Source organism: Amblyraja radiata, chromosome 35 (genome assembly GCF_010909765.2).
Source record: "Amblyraja radiata isolate CabotCenter1 chromosome 35, sAmbRad1.1.pri, whole genome shotgun sequence".
NCBI classification, from domain to species: Eukaryota; Metazoa; Chordata; class Chondrichthyes; order Rajiformes; family Rajidae; genus Amblyraja; species Amblyraja radiata.
In genome coordinates this window covers 17,735,595-17,750,830 of record NC_045990.1, presented here as the reverse complement: position 1 = coordinate 17,750,830, position 15,236 = coordinate 17,735,595, and the positions used below count along the sequence as shown (strand labels likewise).

General features: G+C 48.9%; 1 protein-coding gene across 1 annotated transcript; it reads right to left on the bottom strand.

Moving 5' to 3' along the window:
• Positions 1 to 1,116: 1,116 nt before the first annotated feature.
• Positions 1,117 to 9,920, bottom strand: LOC116991977 (cyclin-dependent kinase 4 inhibitor D-like). Its single transcript, XM_033051005.1, has 2 exons — positions 9,651 to 9,920; positions 1,117 to 1,641 (listed from the first exon to the last, which is right to left on the bottom strand). The coding sequence occupies exons 1-2, from the start codon at positions 9,786 to 9,788 to the stop codon at positions 1,267 to 1,269; spliced, it is 513 nt and encodes a 170-aa protein (XP_032906896.1). The 5' UTR covers positions 9,789 to 9,920; the 3' UTR covers positions 1,117 to 1,266.
• Between the last annotated feature and the right edge of the window lie 5,316 nt (positions 9,921 to 15,236).

The following is a 15,236-nucleotide window of genomic DNA, read 5'->3' as shown; positions in this document are numbered from 1 at the left end:
GGCAACCACCTGCAACCTCCGGGAACCGCATGGAAACTTTGGATGAGGCGCAAAGTCTCCAGAGGTTTCCGTTCAGGTTTCCTAAGTGGGACAGGGGCATAAGCATCCCCTTTTTTAAACATTATTAAAAAGGGGCATTTATAGCTTTGCCTTTGTACAATGTTCAAATTAAACAGTATAAATGAACACACACACACTTATGAATTATTAAAACACCCAGGACTTAAAAGATAATTGCTACATTAACTGCTGTTTCCGTTAAAAGAACAAAAAAAGGGGGGAAATAATAACAACAAAACTGTTAGAAAAATCTGTAAAGCACAACTCATTATTTTTTTTACAGTACTTTAAATCAATGTAAACACACATTGGTTAAGATAAGGCATGAAGACTTCGATCGCCAGCTCGTACATGGGATATTCCTGTATTTTCCCTGAGGCGCCCGTGATTGTGGCTGAACCGGGGGGGCTGAACAGCGGATTTCAGCTCACCCCCCACCTCCCACCTCCCCCCTCATCTCTCCCCACCACTCATTGTCCAAGAGATCTCGTTGTTCAGTGCAGGTCTCCAGATGCAGTGACTGAGTGGCTCCCAGTGGCGTTCTGCCCAGGGACATCCCTGAGTCTCCATCTGGACAGTCCGACAAAAGGTGCTTGTTTCCCCCGAAGACCAAGTTTGTGGGAGCTGAGCTGCTTCCAGCTCTCCTGCAGGGAAGCTCGGCAAATCCCAGGGCTCCCGAGGCAACGTGCAAAAAGCCTCGGTTCAAAAAGCGCAGCAGAGTTCAAAGTCACTTTTAAATTTAAAATTTACTCCCTTTCAAATTTACACTAGCAAAAAAAAAAAATGTATGACATTATTTTTTTTTAAGCCATTTGGATATTATTTTTTTGGTCAGATGGCCATCAAATATTTTGAGTCGGAGCTTCCACTCTAGTTCGGCGATTTAAAAACAAAAATGTAGTCAACCACAAGCATGGTTTGGCAAGGTTAAGGGCCTGTCCCACTTTCACGACCTAATTCACGACCTCTGCCGAGTTTGCCCTTGACTCATACTCGCAGCATGGTCGTCACGAGGTCATAGGTAGGTAGGTCGTAGCAGGTCGTGATGCTAGTCGTGGGTACTCGTGGCATCAAGTAGGTCGGGGCGTTTTTTTCTAGCCTGATGAAAAATGTCCACGAGTAAAAAAGGTTGTGAATTAGGTGGTGAAGGTGGGACTGGCCCTTTAAAGTGAGCAGACGTTAGTCAGTGTTGCAGCCACCTGTGTATCAGTGCAGGGACTGGGTTCCCGTTGCTTGCAAGTGCTCCTCCAACCACTCCGCCACCTCAGTTCTACCGCAAGCGCTCGCCATGTCCAGCGGGGTGTGCCCACTGGAGTTCTTGTGCCAGAAGCGCGACTTCGTAGCCAGGAACTGAACGAGGCAAAGATGGCCCTCTTGGGCGGCGAGGTGGATCGGCAGACAGCCCGAGGCATCCTCCATGTTCATGTCCGAGTTGTACTCAACCAGGACCATCATGGTGTCCAGGAAGCCCGTACGGGCCACATCATGCGCTGGGGTGAAGCCATTCTTATCCTGGATGTTGGGGTCCGCCCCATTCTTCAGCAGCTCCTCAGCCACGAGGCTGCAGCCCATCATCATCACCTGAGGGGGAGATAGACACGAGATTAGGATGCCGTGCTTCGGTTTAGCAATTCAATTTTAATTTTGTACCACATCAGATTGCGTAACAGTCCTTGCACCAGTTTACCTTCATCATTGTAAATATTATATCAGTACCACTTGTACTATTGCCATTCAGCCCGCAACACCTGTGCTGAGCTCGAGCTGGCTTCAAGGATATGCGAAAAAACTGGAACATCAGGGAGAAACCCACACAGTTTATGCAAATTCCACGCAGGCAACACCCGAGGCCAGGTCTAAACCAGAGTCCCTGGTAGCAGGGCCAACAGCCACTCTGTTACCGAGTTTCCATTATTTCAGTCAATAGAGAGACCAGTTCAGTTTAGTTTATTGTCACGTGTACCGAGGTACAGTGAAAAGCTTTTTGTTGCGTGCTAACCAGTCAGCAGAAAGACAATACATGATTACAATGATACATGATAAGGGAATAACGTTTAGTATGGGGAGAGGGCAGGCACGGGGAGAGGGCAGGCACGGGTTATTGATAGGGATAATCAGCCATGATCACAATGAATGGCGGTGCTGGTTCGAAGGGCCGAATGGCCTCCTCCTGCACCTATTTTCTATGTTTCTATGTACAAGGTAAAGCCAGCGAAGTCCGATCAAGGATAGTCCGAGGGTCATCAAAGAGGTAGATAAGGATGATGTTTTGCATGCTATCCAAACACATTACTCCAAAGATATACAGGTTTGTAGGCCAATTGGCTTGGTATAAATATAAAATTGTCCCTAGTGTGTAGGATAGCGTTAATATGCGTGGATCGCTGGTCGATGCAAACTCAGTGGGCCAAAGAGCCTGTTTCTGTGCTGTATCTCCAAACTAAACTAGATCACATAATACTATATGACTTAATTAATGCGCTGTAATATATATGGGTCTGAAGATGATTCCCAACCCGAAACGTCACCCATCTTTTTACTCCAGAGGTGCTGCCTGACCCGCTGAATGATTCCAGCACCCTGTGTCTATCTTCAGATAATGCTATACATCAATACAATTAAGGCAAACATGTACAATAGGGGAAGATACAGAGTGCAGAATATAGTTCTCAGCATTGTAGTGCATCAGTTCCACAGACAAAGTCCAATGTCCGCAATGGGGTAGAGGTGAATAGGACAGTACCCTAGCTTGTGGAAGGACCGTTCAGAAGCCTGATAACAGAGAGGAAGAAGCTGTTCCCGAGTCTGGTGGTGCGCGCTTTCAATCTTCTGCCTGAAGGGCCTGTCCCACTGTACGAGGTAATTCAAGAGCTCTCCCGAGTTTAAAAAAAAATCAAACTCGTGGCAGGCACGTAGAATGTACGTAGCGGGTACGTCGGAGCTCGTGGGCGTCTCTTAGCGGCTCGTAACGCTAACGGCAGGTACTCGGGAAACGCGGTAAGCTCGTGAAGATTTTTCAACGTTGAAAAATGTCCACGAGAGCCCCGAGTACCTACGAGCGGCTATTAGCGTATTTCTCCGAGTTCGAATCAGGGGAAACGCAGGAGAACTCTTGAATTAGCTCGTACAGTGGGACAGCCCCAAATCTTGCAACCACCAACACCACAGATCATCAAGGCTTTTGAAATAGACAGCCGATAGGGCATTGACCTCTGACGAGGCAATGTGTGTGGATGATAAATCCTGGCCTTGACAGCACTGCTCACAAATAACGACCCAAACATCACCTATTCATTCTCTCTAGAGATGCTGCCTGAGCTCGCTGAGTTACTCCAGCACATTGTGTCTATCTTTGGTATAAAGCAGCATCAGCAGTTCCTTTTTATTACAAGTAGTGAGTCGGTTTAGATTACCAATGCAGCAAAGACACAGGCCCTGCGATCCACTGAGTCCATGCTGGCCATCATTCATCTATTTACACTAATTCCATGTTATCACACTGTGGTGCCTTCACGCCCACGTTGGTTTTGCATACAGCCTGTCACCGTTGGCAATTTGCCAGCAGCCTCACGACAAGGTCCAGCCACAAGAGCTCAGTAACAATTCCAAGGTCAGATGCACTAATTGGCCTTATCTACACACGGGTTATGATTGATGAGAATGTAGGTAGAAGGGGCTTGTGGAATAAACGTGACACAAGGTGTCTGGCTCAGCTCAGTGGCGTTTGTTCTTTGCTTTCTGTCGTGGGATTCAACAGATCCTACACACACTTTCTCATCCACTCCCCCTTCATACTAGGAGTAATCTCCCCAAGGCCAATTAACATACAAGCCTGCATGTGTTTGGGATGTGGGAGGAAACCGGAATATGTGGAAGAAACCCATGCAGTCACAGGAAGAATGTGCAAACTCCACACAGACAGCACCTGAAGTCAGGATCGAATTTGGCTCTACCCACTGCATCACTGTGTTGGTGGAATTCTTTGCCTCAGAGGGCGGTTCTCTGGATGCTTTCAAGAGAGAGCTAGATAGGGCTCTTAAAAATAGCGGAGTCAGGGGATATGGGGGAGAAGGCAGGAACGGGGTACTGATTGGGGATGATCAGCCATGATCACATTGAATGGCGGTGCTGGCTCAAAGGGCCGAATGGCCTACTCCTGCACCTATTGTTTATTGTACTATCGTGACGTTTATGAAACATTTAGACAGGTACATGGGTAGGATAGGTTTGGAGGGATATGGGCCAAATGGGGATATGGGCAGGTGGGACTAGTGTAGAAGGGACATGTTGGTCAGTGTGGGGAAGTTGGGCCGAAGGGCTTGTTTCTACTCTGCATGACTCTAGATGCTGCTGGCTGACCCGCTGGGTTACTCCAGCTCATTGTGGCTGTCAAGAACATGACTAGCATGACTAGTCAGTTTCCCTCCCAAAGGCTCACAGTGATGGTCTGACAGTACTCGAGGGCTGGATCTGGAGAATTGGGTTGGGGTTCTAAGGGCTTTGGAGCACAGGGTGTTATTTTAAAACTGAACATTAGAGAAGGAACCAGAGGATAGAGGTTTAACTGCTGGGTGGATTCCGACTGCATAATTAGAGGGCACCACAATGCAAATAGTACCCTCTCTGCCAGTACATGTCTGATGTATTTCCCGTTACATTCAGTTTAAAAACAAAAGTCATATGGCTTATCATGTGGGAAGGAACCGCAGATGCCGAAGATAGACACAAAATGCTGGAGTAACTCAGAGGGACAGGTAGCATCTCTGGAGAAACGGAATAGGTGATGTATCGGGTCGAGGGAAGGGTCTGACCCGCTGGGTTACTCCAGCTGTTTGTGTCTGTCATATGGCGTATACATTTGTGCAGGAAGGAAATGCAGATGCTGCTTTAAACCGCAGATGGACACAAAATGCTGGAGTAAGTCAGAGGAACAGGCAGCGTCTCCGGGCAGAAGGAATGGGTGACGTTTCGGGTCGAGACCCTTCTTCAGGGCGAGCTTTTTGTGTCTATCTTTGGAGTATACGTTTGTCCATTTGCCAAAATAGTGATGTGCCCCTTGGTGGCAACATAGAGTCAGCTGGGGAGAGGAGGAGGAGGGGGAAGGGTTGGTGGCGGAGGGAGGATGGGGGAGGCTACGTTGTAGGTCTGGCATCAGTTGGCAACTTTCCCTGTATAACTGTTGTCATCATAGACGTTTGTGTGTGTGTGTGTGTGTGTGTGTGTGTGTGTGTGTGTGTGTGTGTGTGTGTGTGTGTGTGTGTGTGTGTGTGTGAGAGTGTGAGCGAGAGTGTACGTGTGTGTGTGTATGTGTGTGTGTGGGAGGTGGTGTGGTGTGGGTGTGTGATGTGTTGGGAGAGTGTGTGTGTGTTGTGGGTGTGTGTGCGCGTGGGGTGTTGTGAGTGGTGGGTGGTGTGGTGTGAGAGAGTGTGTGAGTTGGTGTGGTAGTGTGGTGTGTGTGAGAGTGTGTGTGTGTGGTGTGGGTGTGTGTGTGAGAGAGTGTTTGGGTAGTGCTGTGGTGTGTGGTGTGTGTGTGGAGTTGTGTGGTGTGTGTGTGTGTGTGTGTGTGTGTGTGTGTGTGTGTGTGTGTGTGTGAGAGAGAGTGAGTGCGTGTCCCCATTAACCTCTCACTGTCCCCTCCCTGCAACACAGCTGGAGGATAATGTCAACATTCTCCGCGCCCGTCTTCCTGCCTCTCGCAGCTGCGGAGAAGTGCAGACATCTCAATTACTACCTTCACCCTGCATTGTGATGATCTGGCTCCAATAACAACCCCAAGGCACACGACTTCTACCAAGTCAATCCTTCTGCACTGGGCCAGAGATGTTCTCCAGAGCTTTAACAAGAAAAAAAAAAAATGTAGACACAAAATGCTGGAGTAACTCAGCGGGAAAGACAGCGTCTTTGGTGAGAAGGAATGGGTGACGTTTCAGGTCGAGACCCTTCTTCAGACAGTAAAAAAAGTGACCTTTCTGACAGCTGAGGAGGCCCAGGACAGAATGAGGTCAAACGCAAATTGGAGGAACAGCACCTCATATTTCGCTTCGGCAGCTTACAGCCCAGTGGTATGAATATTGATTTCTCTAACTTCAAGTTATCCTTGCTTTTTTGCCTCTCTCTCCATCACTCCCCCACCCTAGTTCTCCATCTAGTTTCACTGTTGGCCTGATTAATTCTTCCCACATTCCCCACAGCCAACAATGAACCATTCTACATTTCCTTGAACATTGTCTGCTTTGATTTGTCCTTTTCACACCATAAATGTTCTTTGTAACCTTCCATATCTCGAGTTTCCATCTCCCCTCACTCTAAGTCTGAAGAAAGGTTTTGACCCAAAACGTCACCCATTCCTACTCTCCAAAGGTGCAGCCTGTCCCGCTGAGTTACTCCGGCATTTCGTGTGTATCTTCGGCATAAACCACACAATTAAAAAAGTGTTTCCTGCAGCAAATGAGGTCTGGCGTTCAAAGTTTTGCAGCATTCAACACAGTAGCTTATCGTCCACACCCTGTAAGGATCCCATCCAGGTACAGCCAGATGTTGTCTCATGAGACATTGGTGAAGCCTTGTACCTTCCGAAGTGTCCACCAGGGACTTTACTGGAAGTTGGACAATTTATACTGGACAAGTTTTACATTTATCAAGCCATTTAACCTACAAACCTGTACGTCTTTGGAGTGTGGGAGGAAACCGAAGATCTCGGAGAAAACCCACCCAGGTCACGGGGAGAACGTACAAACTCCATACAGACAGCGCCGATAGTCGGGATCGAACCCGGGTCTCCGGCGCTGCATTTTCGCTGTAAGGGCAACTCTACTGCCGCGCCACAAGCCACATGTAGAGTTTGTATTCAGTTTCGGTCACCTTGTTATAGGAAAGACTAGATTAAGTGAGACCCGTTGGGTCCCAGCATCACACAGGAGGGCTGGTCACCCAACGCAATATTCCATGCTTCCTCCATCTCGCTGGGTTTTATAGTCCCTCCCCCCTGCCACCAGAGAGAGAATGGCGACATTTTTAAAAACATTAATAACTCTCTGATTTTTCATCAATGGGAAAAATCCTCCAGTCCAATCCGGCGGCGGGGGACTCTGAGCGAGGTGGCCAAAAATGACGGCCGTAAGTGGCAGCGTTCTTCCAGAAATCACGAACAGAAAGTCAAAAAGTGGTCAAGACCTTAGTTTTAGTAATATAGATGTTGTTAAGCTGGAAAGGGCGCAGAGAAGGTTTATAAGGATGTTGCCATGACTTGAGTGGCGTTGAGAGGGAAAAGTAGATCGACCATGATCACACCATCAGAAACTGGACCACCGTCATAAGTTGTAGGAGCAGAATTAGGCCATTCGGCCCATCAAGTCTAGTCCGCCATTTAATCATAGCTGATCTATCTTTCCCATTCAACCCCATTCTCCTGCCTTTTCCCCATAACCCTTGACACCCTTACTAATCAAGAACCTATCAATCTCCACCTTTAAAATATCCATCGACTTGGCCTCCACAGCCTGACGTGGCAATGAATTCCACAGATTCACCGCCCGCTGACTAAAGAAATTCCTCCTCATCTCCTGCCTAAAGATACTTCCTTTAATTCTGAGGCTGTGTCCTCTGGTCCTAGACTCTCCCACTAGTGGAAGCATCGTCTCCACCACCCACTCTATCCAGGCCTTTCATTGGACTGGTCTACACCCAACACCTTCAGGAGACACAGCACTGGACTGAAGGCTGACAGCATCAGGAAGACCAAGATCATTGGCCATGCCTATGACATTAAGTTATGGACACAAAGTACTGGGGTAACTCAGCGGGACAGCTGGCATCTCCGAAGAACGTGGATGGGTGACGTTTTGGGCCAGGACCCTTCCTCAGGGGGCTGAAGATGGGTCCCAACCTGAAACGCCAGTCTGATCAAGGGCCCCGATCAGAAACATTGCCCATCCACATTCTCCAGAGATGCTAAAGTTACACACAAAGTGCTGTAGTAACTCAACAGGTCAGGCAGTATCTCTGGAGAAATTGGATGGGTGACGTGTTGGGTCGGGACCCTTCTTCAGACTGAAACTAGAGTGGGGTGGAATACCTGGAGGTAGGAAAATGCCGCTGTGTTACTGGATTAATCCAGCACTTTGTGTCTTTTTTTGGTATAAACCAGCATCTGCAGTTCCTTCCTACACATTGTTCAAAAGGGAACTGCAGATGCTGGAATATCGAAGGTACACAAAATTGCTGGGGAAACTCAGCGGGTGCAGCAGCATCTATGTAGCGAAGGAAATAGGCGACGTTTCGGGCCGAAACCCTTCTTCAGACCTTCCTGGTCTGTTTAATGTTCCTACATTCCTACATTGTTTAATGTTCCAATCCCCTCTTACTACAACTCTGCCAATAGTTTATTTTAGCAAGTTATCCTTCTGAAAGACCCTCATTAAATCTGTTCTCATTGTATTCTTCAGACACAAAATCCTGGAGTAACTCAGCGGGCCAGACGGCATCTCTGGAGAGAAGGAATAGGTGACGTTTCGGATCTATCTTCGGTTTAAACCAGCATCTGCAGTCTGAAGAAGGGTCTCGACCTGAAACGGCCTGTCCCGCTGAGTTACTCCAGTATTTTGCGTCTATGGGCAGTTCCTTCCCCCACATTGTGTGCTGGTTCTCATGAAACGTGAATTACGATGCTTTCAAACCACCTCCACATATTCAATCTTAATTCCAGATTTAAAGACCTATTACGATTCTAAAAATCTAGAACTTGGCACTTCTGAATTAAAGAATCAATTATAATGGGCGCGGAGCAACACTGTGGCGTAACCACAGACTAATGACACAAGAGCACAGGGGTTGCGTTTCAAATTATGTTACAACTACTGAAGCGATAGTAGTGTATTTTTTTAAATTCCAGGAACTAGTCGATCGTTCACTGATGAAGAATGCCAACACCCACCCACTATCCGCCCGATTCTGGCTCCGCCCTTTCAATAGTAATGTGTCACTGATGTATTTCACAATGATGGTGCCTTTTAAATCTTTTAAAAAAAAATCTAACAGCCGGATCTCTCGGCTGCGTCTCTTGTTCCACGAATCTCATCCACCCTGGCAACTCTGAAAATATCCCGTCTGTTTTAAAAGGCCGAGCGAGTTTCCAAATTGTAATTGTGGTCCCAAAGCGAGCCGGGAGGCAGTTTCATTCACAAAATGTTACGATACATTGGGGGGTTACAAATTTAAAAAAATTGCGCTCAAACCTTCGTTTAACCGCCGCCTTTTCACACACATACACACACAGCCAGAGATTAATGTTCCCGAGCAGGTTTACACGAACAGCGACTGATATCACAACATATCAGAGGCGTTGACAGCTCAAATACATACACTCGCAGTAAATACATCTGCAGTTATTAATTAAGCAGGAACGTAATTTTCTTAAGAGCTTTAAATTCAACAAATCTTCGGAATACAATAAAACAATTATACGAGTAGAAAGAGGAAAAATGCAGATTCTTTTTTTTTTGCAAATGTGAAATTCATAATTACTTTCCCACAGCTCGGGATAATCTGCAAAGACTATACATTGATGTGACTTATTTTGAGGCGGCACCAACCTGCAGTGCGGTATGTCCGTATTTATTAACCGCATTGACATTCACCTTCTCTTCGTTCAGAAGACGTTTTACCTCTCGCCAGTTGCCTTGCACCGCAGCACTGCTCAGCTTGTTGGCGCCGGACATGCTTTTGACCATGCTGTTGTTTGCTTTGCCCCCGCTCTCTCCCTTGCACAGAGCCGGAGAGTGCGGGTGTGAGTGGGGGGGGGGAGAGAGAGAGACAGAGAGAGTGGGGATAGAGAAGAGCAGCCGCAGCCTCGGCTCTGCTCGGCCAACCTTCCCGGAAGCGCTGGGCGACTGAGTGACTGCGCGCCGCCCAATCCCCGCGCCGCGCGGCCGCCGTCGCCCCTGGCAACGCGTGAAATGGATACAATGGAGGCTCGGCCGTGGACCAATCAGAGCGCGGCGCCGGCGCCAATGGCAACAATGCCGCCTGACGTCATGTGTTTTTGTTACTTCCCCCCCCCCACCCCCCGGACGCAGGCGCGGGGACTCCCCTGTCCAAAGATCCCTGTCCGCCCTGAACAGCTGAACACGGAGCCTGGAGCAAGGAGCGTCTGTCCGCCCTGAACCTGGAGCCTGGAGCCGGAGCAAGGAGCGTCTGTCCGCCCTGAACATAGAGCCTGGAGCCGGAGCAAGGAGCGTCTGTCCGCCCTGAACCTGGAGCCGGAGCAAGGAGCGTCTGTCCGCCCTGAACCTGGAGCCTGGAGCCGGAGCAAGGAGCGTCTGTCCGCCCTGAACCTGGAGCCGGAGCAAGGAGCGTCTGTCCGCCCTGAACACGGAGTCTGGAGTTGAAGCGAGGAGCGTCTGTCCGCTCTGAACACGGAGTCTGAGCAAGGAGCGTCTGTCAGCCCTGAACACGGAGCCGGAGCGAGGAGCGTCTGATCGTCCTCAGCCCGGAGCCTGGACAACGGAGCCCCAGTCCGCTCTCTAGCCCGTAGCTGGAAACACGGAGCCTGTTCCCGGAGCTGGAGCCCCTGTCCGCCCTGAACACCGACCTGGAGCCGGAGCCCTCAGATGGAACACGGAGGCTGGAGCCTGGACGCTGGACCCAGAGCGAGAAGCCCCTGTCCGCCTGGAGCTGGAGCCCCTGTCCGCCTGGAGCTGGAGCCCCTGTCCGCTCGGAGCCTGCAGCTGAACCCGGAGCAAGGAAGGAGCCTCTGGCCGCGCAAAGCCGGAGCCCGTGTCCACTCTGATCACTGAGCCTGGGCGTGCAGTATCAAAATAAACGCAATCCTTCTGCGGTGCAGGTGCCGCAAGTTTTCTGTGACTCCAATTTGTTTTTTTTATTACTGAGGACACAAACAGGTGCAGAATTGGTACCGGAACGGAACAATGAAAGTCTTACGCGCAGCAGCACAACACATGTAAACATTGCACTCCATAGACATCATAATAAACGACACAAAGTTTAATATATGTAAACAAATAAACAATAAAGTCCAAAGACAAAAACAATGTCCCAAGTCATGATCGCCAGATGCTGCCTGACCCGTTAAATTACTCCGACAGTTTGTGTTTTGATGAAGAACCACAGCTGGGACCTTCGCGCGACCGTTTCGGCTCAACGCGACCACATGGTCGCGTAATTTGCGTGCCAAGGACACGTAAGTGGGACAGGCCCTTAAGGGAGAGGAATCGTCTGTCCATTCCGCCAGAGACGCTGCCTTACCCAACGAATTCCTCCAGCACTTTAGAACCTCAAATTCATATAGCACATGGAAACAGGCCATTCGGCCCAACTCGTCCCTGCTGACCAAGTTGCTCCATTTAAGATAGTCCCATTTACTCGGTATTTTCCCTGCCTGCCTCTGAAGTTCACTTGGAAACGACAAAAGGCTTCGGGACGCTCGATCGCGGGGCCTCTGCTGTTCGCTCCAGACTCAGCCCCGAATCAAACTGTGTTCGCTTAAGATACACACAAAGTCCTGGAGTAACTCAGCGGGTCAGGCAGTATCTCTGGAGAAAAAAGACTGGCTGATGATTCGGGTCGGGACCTTTCCTCAGGGGCTTCTTGCGAAGAAGGGTCCCGACCAGAAACGTTACCTATCCATGTTCTCCAGTTATGCTACTTGATCCGTTGAGTTACTCCAGCGCTTTGTGTTTACTTTAAGTATAAACCAGCATCTGCGGTTCCTTGTTTTTACATATAAAAACATAAATAATATGTGCAGGAGTAGGCCAATCGGCCCTTCGAGCCAGCAGCGCCATTCAATATGATCATGGCTGATCATCCACAATCAGTACCCCGTTCCTGCCTTCTCCTCGTATCCCTTGATTCCATTAGCCCTAAGAGCTATATCTAACTCTCTCTTGAAAACATCCAGTGAATTGGCCTCCACTGCCTTCTGTGGCAGAGAACTCCACAGATTCACAACTCTCCGGGTGGAAAAGTTTTTCCTCATCTCAGTTCTAAATGGCCTACCCCTTATTCTTAAACTGTGACCCCTGGTTCTGGACTCCCCCAACACCGGGAACATTGTTAGTTTAAGGCTAGAACTGCGTCGTGGACAGCATAGAGAGGCTGAAGGAGGGTCCTGACCCGAGATGTCATGTGTCCATTCCTTCCACAGATGCTGGCTGGCCTGCTGAGTTCCCCCAGCACTCATAATAATCGATATGTTCCGTTTATATTGCCCCCTTCAACGCAGCGAAGGGTATGTATCCCCGACACGTTTCACAGAAGAGTTTTTTAAAAGGATGTTCATAAGATCATAAGTGATAGTAGAATTAGGCCATTCGGCCCATCAAGTCTACTCCGCCATTCGATCATGGCTGATTCATCTCTCCCTCTGAACCCAATTCTCCTGTCTTCCCCCATAACCTCTGACACATGCTAATCAAGAATCTATCTATCTCTGCCTTAAATATATCCATTGATATAATTCTACTGAGGCTATGAACTGAGTGTCCGGTGAAAGCCAGAGATGCCAGAGCCTCTTCCTGCCCAGAGACAACGAGGGACTGTGCCCACACACACAAAGGCAAGGACTGAGCCACCACGATCAGTTCAGTTTAGCACAGGCACAGTGAAAAGCTAAACGTGTTGTCACGTTTGCAAGATAGAATCGCGACTATTTACAAACCATGACCCATATTTTATACACAAAAAAAGGTCAGCGGGTCAGACAGAGAAAAGGAATAGGTGACGTTTCGGGTCAAGGCCCTTCTTCAGACTGAAAGTCAGCCTTCCTTCCTCCCCCCCCCCCCCCCCCCCCCTGCAAATTCTGCAGTTCCTTCCCACCCTTTGTTTACGTAAGCATTCTTTTTTACAGTAAGCTTGCAGGTACAGCAGGCAGTGAGGAAAACTAATGGCACGTTGGCCTTCATTGCGAGAGTTGTGAATCTGTGGAATTCTCTGCCACAGAAGGCAATTGAGGCCAATTTACTGGATGTTTTCAAGGGAGAGTTAGATATAGCTCTTAGGGCTAAAATAATTAAGAGATATGGGGAAAATACAGGAACGGGGTACTGATTGTGGATGATCTGCCATGATCACATTGAATGGCGGTGCTGGGTTGAAGGGCCAAATGGACCTATTTTTCTATGTTTCTATCTACAGGCAGGTTTCAGAGCAGAACATTGACTAATTATTATTGAGAACTAACTCGACCTCCTCCCGAGGGAGGGACTGGTCGGAGTTTACATATGAAAACTTCCCCCATTCCTCACCGCGCAGATGCTGCTTGACCCAATGAGTATTTCTGGCATTTTCCGTTTTAATTTCACATTAGCTGCTGTGTTTTGCTTGTGGATGCGCAGGTTTGCGGCTGTTAGAAGTAGTTTCGGTCGCCGTGCCAGATGTATACGGTGTGTTGCCGGTGTCAAATACTGTATGCCCGCGATTCCCCAGTCCAATGTGTAGGAAGGAACTGCAGATGCTGGTTTAAACCGAAGATAGACACAAAAAGCTGAAGTAACTCAGCGGGACAGGCAGCATCTCCAGAGGGAAGGAATGGGTGACGTTGCGGGTCGAGACCCTTCTTCAGACTGATGTCATGGGAGAGGAAGATACATAGATAAGGAAGTGTAGGGTGTGAAAATAGGACAAAGGGAATGGCAGCGTCAGACTGCTGATGCGTGCTGTTTTATAAGGGAAAGGCAGAAGGGAAAAGTGTCACCAAGGAGGTTTACTGGGTTATTGAAAATATTAAATGTCTCCACTAGTCCAAAGTAGATACTATTTACCACCTGGAGGCTTAGAATAAACAACGGAGTAAGCAGGTTCCTAATCTTCCCGAGACTGCTGTTAGGGATAAGGGAAACGAGAGATATATGCATCTGAAGTCTGCCAGTCAAGGAGTCTAGAAGCCAGATGGAAGCCCTAGACCATGGTCCATACCAAATTAGCTCATCTCTAAACTTATGGACATGGTTTTAAGGCCTCCACCTGCTGGACTCATTGACTGGTCTATCTTCCCGAATACATTGTTCCACCCAGAGGCTTCTGGTGGTGCTTCGGCATGTTGATAGGATCTAGGCCGTGAAACAAGGTGTATAGTATTGGAATCATTTCTACGGCGCTGAAAGTGCTGGATAATCGCATGTGAAATAGTGTGGCAGAAAGAATTGGAGCCTGGTCCGCCATTCAGGAAGCAGGAGGAAATGCCGATGCTAGTTTACAAAAGATAATACATAGGGTGGCGCAGCGGTAGTGTTGCTGCCTCACAGCGCCAGAGACCCGGGTTCGATCCCGACTACGGGCGCTGTCTGTACGGAGTTTGTACGTTCTCCCGCGTGGGTTTTCTCCGAGATCTTCGGTTTCCTCCCACACTCCAAAGACGTACAGGTTTGTAGGTTAATTGGCTTGGTGTAAATGTAAATTGTCCTTAGTGTGTGCAGGGACCGGTGGCGGGTGCAGACTCGGCGGGCCGAATGGCCTGTTTCCGCGCTGGATCACTAAACTAAACTAAAGTAAATCTGTGCACGGAAGCTTGGTGGGCGGCGTGGACTCGACGGACCCGGATTCCATCCTGACCTCGGCTGCTGTCTGTGTGGAGTTTGCGCGATCGCCCTGTGACCGCGTGGGTTTCCCCCGGGTGCTCCGGTTTACTCCCACATCCCAAAGACAGACAGGTGTGTAGGTTAATCGGGCCTCTGTAAAGTGGGGGTAACGTAGAACTAGTGTGAATGGGTGATCGATGGACTGGGCGTTGGTGTACAAAAGGGCGTTGGTGTACAAAAATAAATGGAGTAACTCAGCGGGTCAGACAGCATCTCTGCAGAACATGGACAGGCAACGTATCGGGTCGGGACCCTCCTACACACTGAAGGTACTACTTGTAGGTGTGTGGCTGGCTTTAGTAAGTGGCATCCTGTAACGAGAGTGTGGAACCGATTTGAGCATCTTGACTGAGATCAGGGCAGGGAAATGGAAATGAGAACAGAACTGGGAAAAGGGGCATGAGATCATATCTTGGGACACAAGGTCTTCCCCCCTATCATACCCCCCCTCCCCTCCCCCACCCAATCAGTCCCCATCCTGCCAACCTCCCTCCCTCCCCCTCTCCACCCCGTCAGCCTTGGCTTTGTGCTCATCGTCAAAGCTTTTCCACCGAAGATGGACACAAAATGCTGGAGTGACTC